Below are 12,245 nucleotides of genomic sequence, written 5' to 3'. Positions count from 1 at the left end.
GAAAGATGAGCAAAGCACAGACCAAGGTTACAACTGCAGCTCATGCAAGACTTGTTCAGGTAATTTAAGCAGCAATGTTGACTGCTGCTGTAATTGAGATTTTATTCTTCCAGGGCAGTGTTGGAAATGTGAGCTGTAAGCCCCTACTAAAAAAAGAAGATAAAAGGCACAGTCCATTTGAAACTACATTAAAGACAGATGAAATCAGCTGCCTGCAAGTGCATGGTTCTGTGAAGCAGTCAGTCTTTGGTTGCACAACCATCTCTCAGCCCCTGCGTCTGGGCAGATTTCCTTCTCGTCTGGCTGCTTTGCTAAAATAAGGAGGCTGCCTGGCCTCTGACAAGTCACTTCTCTTGTGCACCACCATCCACAGGCTATTTATTGAAGATAAAAATGGTGGGAGGGTGAGAAAAGCCAAAATAATCTTATTCAGACACTCTACAACACAGATAAGAGGACAATCCTAAGTACAAGCAAGTGGTGTTCTATATCTATTAATAAGAAGTTATCTATCTGCTCAGACCCAGGCCTCAGTGGTAGAAAAGGATGTGGGGTAATCCCAGAACCAGCATATGAAGGACATTATTAAAGAGCCCTTGTTGCAGGGTGTTAGCCATGGTCATTAAAAAGGCAATTCTTTGTAATGACTAGCTGCAATTAAGTCCTGCCTGCCACTGATCACAGGGCATGCAGCTCCCTGCCTCAATCCCACAGCTGCCTGCACACACTGAAAGGCACCATACAATCCTGCATGTTACTGAAAGCTGAGGACTTCATAGTTACATGGCAAACAATATGCTATATTCCCATCAGGCAGTGAATTAGCAAAAAAAAAAAACAAAAAAACAAAAAAAACAAAACAAAACAAAAAAAACAAAACAAAACAAAAAACAACAACAACAAAAAAAACTTGTTACCCACAACAACCTCATAATTTTATTTCTTCTTCTTTCCAATTTGTTTAAAGATCAACTTAAACTGAAAACATTCCAACTGTGAAAGCACTATCAGTAAGTTTTTTCAATCTATGTAAAAGCTGCACACATGACCCTCAAAGTATTGCAGCAACTGAGTAACATTGCACAAGTGGCATAATGCAAGCTACAAACAATTCCCCAAACACATAAATTCCTCTGCAAAACACTATTAATGGCACAGCTGACTGCTAGTACGTCTGCAAAGGATAGGAACAGAAATTTTAATACAGCAAATGCCCTAGCTCTGGGAAACACAGCTGCTTTCCCTCTAACTTTCAAAGTGCCACCTGCAACAACTGGATAAAGCCAGGAGAACCCTGCACTTCGTAGCTTGTTCATTTATTAATAAGGAATTAATTATCTTTTTGCAGCAATAAGGTAATATTCAACAGAATACTACCCTATTGCTGCAAAAAAACATGTATGCACATGGCTGCTGCTGTAGTTCACCCCACTACTATCTTGCATAGTAGGGAGAATCTCTAAATCACATCTCAAACGACTACAGGAAGTAAAAAACATTGTAAGAGACTTGAATCTCCAGACTCCCTTAGGAGAAATTGGAGTATCTGGTGATAGCAGCCAAAAATGAGGGGAATTAGTATAACTAAATATCTCCAGATTCGAAAATTGCACAGCACGCTGTGATTGATACCTCTGTCTTCTGCAAGTCAAGCACTTAGAACATCTAGATCCTCCTGGAGAGCCACATCAGCCGTTCTCTCCATCTGGTAAACCTGAAAGTCAGACAGGACAGGAGAAGACACTCCACAGTGTGAGTAGCTTTGTGAAATGCAGAGCAACTGCACGAGACTGCCCACCTCACCTGCCATACTTCCTTCTAGCTGGCTGGGAAGATAAACTGGGTTCCTGCTTGCGGGAACCAGGCACCTCTGAGACCACCACTCTGAACCATTCTCTGATATATCATTTGGCCTGTTTTATTGCTTGCCCATTAAAAAGCCCCAAAGTGAATTCCCATATTGCCAGTGATACACAATATAGAAAGAGCTTAATCCATACTTGTGAGATATAGAGCTCTTGTAGATAAATTTCATGGCTGTCTAAAAATGGATCCACCAACCATGCATGGCAATACCACCTACAGAGAAGGAGCCCACGTTGGCTGGCCAACCAAGCCTGGCTCAGACTGGCTGGCTGCTAGAAGCCCAGGTTACATTGTGTATATTTACAGGCAGCAAAGTTTCCACCATAAGTTTCTGGATATCCAATATGTATCTAGCAGCACAGAGACAGTTAAAACTAAGATAGGAATATACAAAACCCAGTACCCCTGGGCAACGATCATTCTAGTTAAGCTATCCAATTAGATGCATGAAAAAACAAACAGCAATCTCATCTTCCTGGAAGTTGTTGCTGAGATCAAGGGATACCATGTGAACGGCTCAGTGATGTCTCATGCCTCCACCTGCCAACCCTCCGCGAGCAATCTGCTCATCACTCCCCCTTAGAGATGCTGCCCACAACACAGCCCCTTCTCACTGTCTGAGGCATTTAGTGCTTGACTGATTCAGATCTTCAGTTGACACCTGCCATATCTCTCCCTGCCTCAGAGATCACCACACTGACATCTGGCAGTCACAGACAGCATAGACAGCAGTTAAAAAATTGTTATCTATCATCCCCAGCAAGGGCTTTGCTAAGCCACAGAAATGGAGCGAGGTCTCCTTGAATAAGAGGAGGACTCATTTACATTACCAAGTTCACTTAGATGTGCTAGCATATCATGATTTTCATCAGGAAAACACAGGTGAGAGTTCCTGAAAACATTAAGACAATGCCCAGATGAACTGCCATCATTACAGCCTGGCTGCTGGATCAGGGTGGGTCTTTGCACACCAGAGAACAACATTTTCTAGTGTGAATACTCGATGCTTAGCAAGGTGCCACAGAAGTGAAGGGCAATGGAAGAGGGGGAAAAATTAGAATAGAGGAGATTCTCCTATGGCACTGTTGCAGCTGGCAGCTTTCAGGGAGCACCTGGAGACTGACAAGCCTCTCCAACAGGCTGGGACAGCACTCCTGTGTCTGCTAGGAAATTGGGTACTCAAGCAATAGCCAAAAGGCTCAATAAGCCAGCAGGTGAAAAGCAGCAAGTGGGGACTGTGCTTTTCCCAAACAAAGAAAAGAGCTCTTGCAGAGCATGATTACAGACTGGAGGAAAATAGGCCAAGTCAGTCTGCAGCTGCTGATGGTCATCTCATGTTAACAGCATACTTTTTGCCCAGCTGTCAGCACTTGGGTTTGAACTCATTAGTGGGACTCCTAAAAACAGAAACAAAACAACAAACTGCCAAAAATATTATAAGAAAATTCTCCTTGAAGCAGCTTCTCAATTTTATCATCATCACACTTCCATTTTCCTTGAGGGAAGCTGTGAGCAGAAGAGGAAGCCCTAAGCATTGCAGCTGCTGCTATTGTTGCAGGAACAGCAGCCAGGTTTGTTTTGGCTTTGAAAGCTGCAGATATCTATCCTGGACCAGTCAGGCACATCTGTCCTTGCCATTACATTCAGCAAATTACCATCATCACAGTGCAGGGAGTTGTTTCAGCCACAATGATCCCTTTAAGAATCTCAGTTACACAAAGAAGAGGAAGCTTACAGATGGGTGAAGGGAAATCACAGCAACTTCAGAGTCTGAACTCTGTGTACAGAAAATAGCAATTTCTGGCTGCTGTATACTTTTCATATGACCACAAAATAGGAGGACAAGGCCACAGTACATACGACGTAACAACAGCACAAAGGGGACAGCTCAGCTGCAGGACTGAGCGAACACCTCACAGGGACTCCCCAGGGAGGGCAGTGGAGGAAACACTTACTCATAGAAGGAAACACTCTCTGGCTCTGGGGGACAATACCCCAGTAATGCAGAGCAGGTACCAGAGCCTCAGGGTCAGGTATGCTTCTCTCACTGATGGCTTCTACTGGATCACAGTGAGACACAAGAAATTGTCCCAGCCCCTGCAGTCCTGGAACCCAGTGAAGGATGCTTGGCAAGATGCTTTTTGTCATATGTAGGCTCTGAGCAGATGGAGACTGAACTTGTAAACAAGGGATCCACTGGTGTCTGTCACTCTGTGGCAGGAGAGGAGGATGTTCAAAGGGACACAATCTCCAAACAAAGTGAGGACAGGGAACACACTGCTCTTGCACATCTTAAAAGGAAGTCACAGAGCAGTAAGAATCCACGTTTTTCATCACATCTTATTATCCACAGATAACATGTGACCTAAGATTTCTAAACACCACCTTAAAATTTAACTTCCCATAAAACAAATGTGCTAAGAAACCACTGCTAATACTTCACTCTGCTCCTTCATGCATACTAAACACATCTCAGGTAAATTTCTATGCTTCATTTCCCTTTTTTTTTGTTATTTCAGAAAACTATTTGTTGACCCCTGTTCAATCACCTCTACAGAAAGAATCACATCTACATGCACAGAGATTGCTAATGAATGTATTGCAACAAATTCTAATGGATGCACCAAATAAGCAATGAAAAGATGGCTCCAACTTTGAGCTTTTAGAAAGCCTCTTTTAATAAATAAAAAGTAAAACATTCACTGACACATTCAGAGCAGAGATAGCCTAGTGTTTAATAATGACTATAATTGCCTTGGAGATTATTTTTTTAGCCTTCTAGAGCAGTTCTGACATCAGAAAAATTACGAGTTTCTTTTTTTTTTCCTGAAAGATGTAAATAGAAATTAAAACAGATGGTACAAAACCTTCCCCTGCCCAAGAGAAAAAGCAAAAGGACTACATTCTCAGCTTGTAGTCTGAAACACATGGAACCACTTCAAACTTACATATTTCCTGCCCCTCTATGTCAGACACTTGTTCTTGCCCACAGTATCCTCTATGGCTGCACTGTTCCCTAAAAACACTTATGGAAAAAGAAAACCACAGAGCTGAAATAAAGCTCCATTAGTTCCCTGGTACTGTGTAACCTGATGGACATCTGCATCACTGCAGCTGAGAACAGCTGCATGGAGACAAGACAGAAGAGGAAAATTCCTTAAGATGGTGTTGCTTGTGGAATTTCACCTCATCAAATAAAAGTGTGTCAGCCTACCATCAAGCACTCCATGGTTAACATGCAGAGAACACAGTGTTTGCTTCCAGCTCTTACGCAAACACCTGGACAGAAAAAATGGCCACCCAGAGCAGCAGCATGGAAAAAACATCACTGGCTGAGGCAGCTGGCTTTGGTGTTCTCAGAGGGGAAATAACAGGACCTCCCAGTCCTACTGGGCTTAATTACTAAGTTTGGACATTCCTTACTTGAGTGCTCCAGCTTACTTTGGAGCCATCTAAGACTCAGATAATTTTTTTTCTTTCTCTTTGTTCAGCATGCACAGCAAGGTCCCTTTACTGCAGTTTTCAGCAGAACAACAAAAATAATGAGCAGCTACAACAGCTCTGACCTTGGCCTCCAAAAATGTGTCTCACTGCTTAGCCAGTAGTTTATCTTGGATATTTTTGGGGTGATTTTCCACAATCCCCCCGAGAGCACAGTCTGTACAGGACTCACAGACAGGCTTACAATTTCAGCACCTCTGCATATCACTAGAATGCCTCTCTTCTGACTGAGCAGCTTTATAACCACAGAAGCAAAATCACGCCACTGACACACTGCTGCACGGAATTAGATGTTTTACTTCAATCGCCTCCATAGACAAAAAGATGTTTCAATCTCGAGATCAAGTAAAAAGTTTGATTAGCTCTCAAATAATTCCAGGCAGCACTTGTTTTTGTGAATTTCTTATTCTTGCATCGATGATTTTGATCAGGAATTGCTTTCTTGAACTAACAGACTTTGCTTTCTTTTCATATTTTAACTTCTTCTGAATATAGCTCCCCAGTAAATTTGTCTGATATTATACAGCACATTCAGAAATGGAACTTGGCTATAGCAACCTAACTACCAGCATTCTCTAGACTTCAGTGTTAGACGAATAAATATTCTCTTGAATACTATTATGCAACTATGTGTTAGTATACAAATAACCCAGAGAGGTTTCAGTACACTTCAAAGTTGCTCAGGAATTACAGACTGTCTTGTTGACCATTCACTTGTCAAGTATGTCATTGCTTTTGTCAAGGCATACTTTGGAAATTAAATAGAAACTCTGCAGAAAAGCTTTAGCTATTGCTTTAGCATTTTTAACAAGTTAAAATAATGTTGTTAAGTCAACTTTTATTGAGTTTATCCTTTTTTTATATTACAATTGCTTGTAAATATTTTCTTCAGCCTTGAGAAGGTAATTTTGATTTTCTTGTTTTCTGTCTTGTGAAACTAATGGCTCATTTTGAGCTGACAGAATCAGCACTGGTTTTAGCTTAAAACACCCTGTGTTCTGAGGCTGTGCTTACTCTGACAGAGCTGTAATAGTAACAGTGGTGTCATTGTGGGAACAATGGTCTTCAGTCTGAACTGTGACCAAAGTTAGCTTGGCCCAACCTGGGGGAGGTGAAAGAGAGTCAAAGAAGGCCATGGGTCACTCTACACCTCTCAGGAAAAAGGAGTGGTCCGACAACAGTTTGAGAAGCCTGAAAGACCTACACAAGCATGTGCTGTGCCATGATGGCTCTCCTACATGTGAGCTTTCAGCTCTTCTCTCTTCAGCCTGTATGGTCACACTCCTGCAAAGCTCTGCACCAGATGCTTTGGACAGGACAGGTAATACAATCACTCCTACCAAGTGCCTAAGCGAGAGAGACACCTACACAGGCTCCCCTGTCTAACATGGGCTGTGCTGGAAACAGGACCTCGTCCAGTACAGTGGCAGTGGCATCCTCCAGACTTCAGCTGTAAAAATATAAAAAGCACATGAGGGCTTCAGGACAAATTCAGTGGAACCAGACTTGTTTCAATCTATCAACACTGGCACTTGAGCCACCCTGGTGACAATACAAATGCACATTCCTACCACTGACCCTAATGGCACAGGATGCCTCAAAAAACTCCCAAGAACCCATCTACTGAGAACTTGCCAAGCTACACAACAGAGGTTCCTACAAAGGCTTATAATAAAACAAGCCAGCAGTAGCACAAACACAAAGCAAATGTGCCTCAACCAAACCAGCACAGCTTATGCAGAATGCTGGAGAGTGCCACCTGTGTCGATTTTGGCAAGCTGACAAAAATTCAAGTCATTCAAGTCAGTTTCTCTGGTCTAAGTGTATTGTGCACACTGATACACACCCACTCACACACTTGCTTAGTACACTGCTGCTACAGAACCAAGGTGGCCACAGTGGGATCCTGCATGTATCCTTAAGAGGTCTTGGCAAAACAGCAAATACCAAAAAAAAAAAAAGAAAAAAAAAAAAGAAAAAAAGAGAAAGAAAAAGCAAAAGCTGTATTTACAACATCAAGTTAAGCAAGCTAGAGCAAGTTAGATGTTGAAATACTTTGCAATTTCCTGTTAAAATCAGAATGTCAGTTCAGTCTGGATTTTGAAAAGAGCTCCAACTAAGGTTAGTAACAGTCACATATGGAAAAGCAGCTTTCAAATTGTCTTACTGCCACACAAAATAAACAAGTCTGCATAACTATATTTTCTCCTCCATTTTGTTTTCAACATATTTATAGACTATTCCCCAGACCATGAAGTCAATGCATAAAATACACTATCTTTTCAAAGCTATAATCATTCTGCAAGGTTAAAGAAATTCTCTAGCAAAAGAAGTAAAGGAACTTGTGTAGGCTTACAGGCAAGAAACACTTTTTTCTTCTTAATTTCATTCTATGCTAGACAGCACAGCACCCAGAATTTCAAGAGAAAGCACTGGTAACACCCAACATTAGCAACAATTCAGGCTGTACAATCTCTTCAGTAATCCTGAGTTTTAGTCCTTCTGTCTTACAGCAGAACAGCTGTAACATTATCTTCTATTTTCTTCCTATGATTTCCATAGCAATTTGTTGTCATATATTAGATTAATGTCACTCACATATACATACAATTGTTGGGGTTTTTTAGGTTGCAAGGACAGCAAACAGCCCTTAACATAACAGTAAATGATGAAATGTTTCTTTCCTGCTCTTTATCACACCCTCTACTTCTTGGTAAAGGGGACTGAGGAAGAAAGGAAAACCAAAACCTTTAACGTTTCCTCTTCACAACCACAACCACTCAGAGGCCCAGCACATAATTTAATGTGATATATATCTAACCCAAATGACCTTACCTTTTACCTTTGCCAGCATAAGGGTTCTCAGTAAGACTACAGCCACCAGCCACACCAACACTAGTGCAGGAATGTTTACAGATTTATAATGAAGAAATCTTTACCAGAAAAAGTTACTGCCAACATTTTGTACTAGGAGAACTGAATGCTTATACAAGTGGACCAGTGGGTATAAATATTGTCTGAGAAGAAATAAAAGAGAATTGCAAAAATATTTAGCTCTCCCTATTTTATTGTGTGCAGGAGTATATCTAGAACTAATGTATCATGGTTATTTCTACATGCTACAGCACAGACATTTGGTTTTCTTATGCAATTATTTGAGAAGGCGCTATTGTGATATGTGATATTGCAAGAAGTTCATTTGCCCAAAGTTCCTTGAATACCTGAGGTAACTCCTACTGATGTTTACAGGCAGGATGAAAAGCATAAAAATATAAGAAGGTGAAGCTGAAAGAGTGCAAAGAAAAAATAATTTAGATTATTTTAACTTCTGTTAAAGTCGCCACAGAAAGCCACTTGATTAAATTTGGAGGGATTTTAGATTCAATAGCATTGATAAAATATGACTTTATGCAAAGTATGTGAAGCATTACATAAAATTAGATAGATTTACATCCAGCACATGAAAATATGTAAAGTATGTAAAGAATGCATGCACTTAATACGTGCACCAGAAACTGACATTACAGCACAAATAGCCATGCTGTGGCAGCTTTAGGAGTTACACCTCAGAGCTGTAGAGACTCCAGGGCAGGATGGAGGGCAGAGAGGATGAGTTATTTCTAGTCCATAAAAGGAACTGCTCTTTACACAGTGGTGAAAGCATCAGCAGAGCACAAGTCTACCTTTCTGTACAGTGCAACTTTCTGTTGCAATGTAGACACACGCTTATTTGTCTCCTGCAAAGATTCCCTAGATCCACTCAGTGGTTTGGGAAGAACCCAAGCCAGAAGAAGGCAGCAGACAACTCCTTGTGCTCCTACTGCACAGAATTCATAGTGAGGGATAGCTCCGAGGTCTCACGAGGGCAGGGCAGATGCTCAGTGGGTAGAGGCAGCTATGACCAGTCACAGTCAACTTCATCTCGCTACTGAGGGTCATTTCTAAGGCCAGATGACAGCCAATAATGAACTGGAAGAAACTGGACAGCTTTTAAAGATAAACTTGAGGATTTGATACTACTACTCAGTAACTTAGAACATAATGAATCCTAACTTCGAATGTCAGTTTAGAAATCTGGGTGCTAATAATCGACATAACTTTTAAAAAATGACTGGACAGATACAGGCAGGGCGAAAGAAGGCACTGGGAGCTTACAAAAGATGAAGGCAACAACTCCAGGACAAAACTCTGTCAAGGCACAAGTTTTTGCAGGATGAAAACGTACATATGGAGGTATCTGTACATGGTGTTTTTCATGCTCTTTCCTGGGTATTATCCTTGCCACTACTGTAATTAAGCTGACAAATCACCCCACAGAAAATTATGGGCCATAAAAATGAGAAAGAGCTAATCCATCTGTTAATCTTCTCCACATCTACATGGAGCTGAATTTCATGCACTGACTTAAGGCATCAGCTCAAATCCTGGCAGCGTTCCACCATCGACTGCTTTTGAATTTCAGCCATACATCTCCCACATCCCTCCCCTTGTCACTGGGTCACTGCTGGAGGTCTCTGACAGACAAGGCACGGAGCCAACTGGAGCTGCAGCCTCAGCTGTGGTGCCCACGTCTACCAGATCGCTGTGGGCACTGGCACTTGGCCCCGCTGTCTCCTAAAACCTTACCCACGCTACGGAATGAGGTGCTGCACTGCAGCACGATGTGCCATCGCATCACGGTGCCATCGCTGTCTGTTAATGGCAAAAAGTTAACACTGCTACTTTGGGCTCCTACACGTCCGTCTGGCCAGAAGTGCTCATTACTGCATTAGGAAGAGGCAAAGGCGGCTTGCGACAGACGGCATAGCTTCGCTCTGCCAGAGGAACGTGGGCTTTCGGTCCTGCTGGGAGCTGCGAGAGCTGAGGGGCTGAACCCGCGCGGAGCCGCGGCTCCGGCACTGCCCGACGGCGCTCTCCGGCCGCGCCGCCACAGGAACCGTCCGGCAGGGATGAGCGCGATTCCCGCGGGCTGCGAGGGCCCCAGCAGGAGCCCCGGCAGCGGCCCCCGCCCCGCTCGCCCCTTACCATCTGAGCCACCTTCAGCATGCCGGCGCAGGAGCGGAAATAGCCGCCGTCCATGAGCTCCGCGTCCGAGCCCGCCGAGGAGGAGGCGACGGTGACGGGCGGCGGGGCCGCGGGTCCCCCGCTGCTGACCCCGGTGCGGATCACTCGCGCCCCGTGCGACATGGCTGCGTCCGCGCTCCCCTCGCCGCTGCCCGGCCCGGCACGGGGATCGGGACGGGATGGGATGGGACGGGGCGGGGCAGGCGGCGGCGCCCCGGGGCTGGCAGGGCCGGGCGGAGCGCGGCGCTTCCCCGCCCGCCCGGGCTCCCGCCCGGCCCCGGCAGCCGCGGGGCGGGGGAGGCCGAGGCGGAGCCGCGGGGGTTTCTCTGCCGCGGGGGAGACGCCGCCGCACCCAGCCGGGGCAGCGGGGTCCGGGACAGCCGGGAGCGGGAGCCGCGCAGGGACGCTCTCTCCCGCGCCGTGCCGCCCGCCCTGCGCAGCTGGGTGACATGGAAGCAGGCCGAAGGGAGGCTTTCCAGGCAGGGAGCGGGACGCCTGCCGGGAGGGAGCTCCGCACGGAGCAGCTTGGCGGGGACGGTGACAAACCCCTCAGGGCGTCGAAGTTTGTCGGCGGTGCGCTGGGAGGGGACCGACTCCGGTGCTTTGCTGTGGAGGCGCTGCTGCAAACAGCAGCTTCCCACACGGCACCCACTCTTGCCAAGCTGCCGCCCCCCAATCCTCTGATTCGCCGTCTCACAAAAGATAAAAACCGTTTGCATTAAATGGGCAGCAAAAGGTAAAACTGTAAGGACTGTCCAGATGTCTCAGGCCCAGTGTTTGAATTAAATTATACAGCAATACTAACGAAATGCAGCAAAGGAAGCTATATATTTCCTCAAGTTTAAAGATAACTTGTTCTGCTTTCTGACAAGTGAGGTAATAGCAGGTCTCTGAGCTGGGCATATGCCACTTTTGTACTCACTGCAGTAGTAACCCCATCTTCTGCTGCTTCATTCGACAGTTACAATGCAGATTCTGATCATATTTAGTATTTAATAAATTCCTTCAGCAACTAAAATTGTCCTAAGAGGGAAGACATGTAAGCCCAGATGACCCCCAACACACATGAGGTCTCAGCATAAGCAACTTACTTGGAACAAAGTGGTTTTGCCAGTGTGGGCAATGGTCCTCACTAGATCAAGCAGTACCTAGTTCTGGACTTCTGCTAAGCCATCCTGTGGTTGCAATAAAAGGTATTACCTGTCCCACCACATTTTATCTCATGTCATTAGATATCAAAGCTACAACACTGGCTACCGCCACAAGAGTAAAATGCTAGCTGCTGAGAAAAAAAAGAAAAATTTGTTCCACTTTTAAACAGCTGTTTTTTTGGTTTTTTTTCTCTTCTCCTTACAGTTCCCATTTGGAAGCATGCATGGCTACAGGTTTCTATAAGCCCTGTGGAGGAAGGTTCCAGTAACTTCTTCACTTCCTATTTAGAAATACGGGGGTTTTACCTGCTGGTTCAGCTTCTTTAGTTCTTTATTTCTTTTGAAAGTGTGTGTGTGACTGGGGCCCTGCTGATCTGAGTTCAGGGCAGTGAAACAGAAATAACTTTAAATTAATACAAGTGGAATAACAGACATATTTTCTACCCAGTAATACAGACGTCTTCTATGGAGCACTGGGACAAAGTCAACCTAACTCTACTGTATTTGGAATTTCTATTACAGTTCTCATGCTATTTACTGTATTTGGAATTTCTATTATAGTTCTCATGCTATTTACTTTGTCTTGTTAAGTGCATTGTGTATGATGATGAAAAAAGGTACTGACAACTCCTTAATAAATGGAAATTAATGGCCATAAGTTGA

General features: G+C 44.2%; 1 protein-coding gene and 1 long non-coding RNA gene across 2 annotated transcripts in view; one reads left to right on the top strand and one right to left on the bottom strand.

The window, feature by feature from the left end:
• CMTM7 (CKLF like MARVEL transmembrane domain containing 7) overlaps positions 1–10,573 on the bottom strand; it is a 26,525-nt gene extending 15,952 nt beyond the window's left edge. Inside the window, exon 1 of the mRNA XM_053963064.1 lies at positions 10,393–10,573. Within this exon, the coding sequence (XP_053819039.1) occupies positions 10,393–10,554 (162 nt within the window). The 5' untranslated portion in view covers positions 10,555–10,573. The remainder of the gene's footprint in view (positions 1–10,392) is intronic.
• Positions 10,020–12,245, top strand: LOC128799018 (uncharacterized). Its single transcript, XR_008434625.1, has 2 exons — positions 10,020–10,525; positions 11,788–12,245. It is a non-coding gene; the product is annotated as an uncharacterized LOC128799018 (long non-coding RNA).

Source organism: Vidua chalybeata, chromosome 1 (genome assembly GCF_026979565.1).
Source record: "Vidua chalybeata isolate OUT-0048 chromosome 1, bVidCha1 merged haplotype, whole genome shotgun sequence".
In the NCBI taxonomy this organism is placed as follows: Eukaryota; Metazoa; Chordata; class Aves; order Passeriformes; family Viduidae; genus Vidua; species Vidua chalybeata.
Note: the sequence above shows the minus strand (reverse complement) of the source record. Positions and strands in the feature narration are given on the sequence as shown.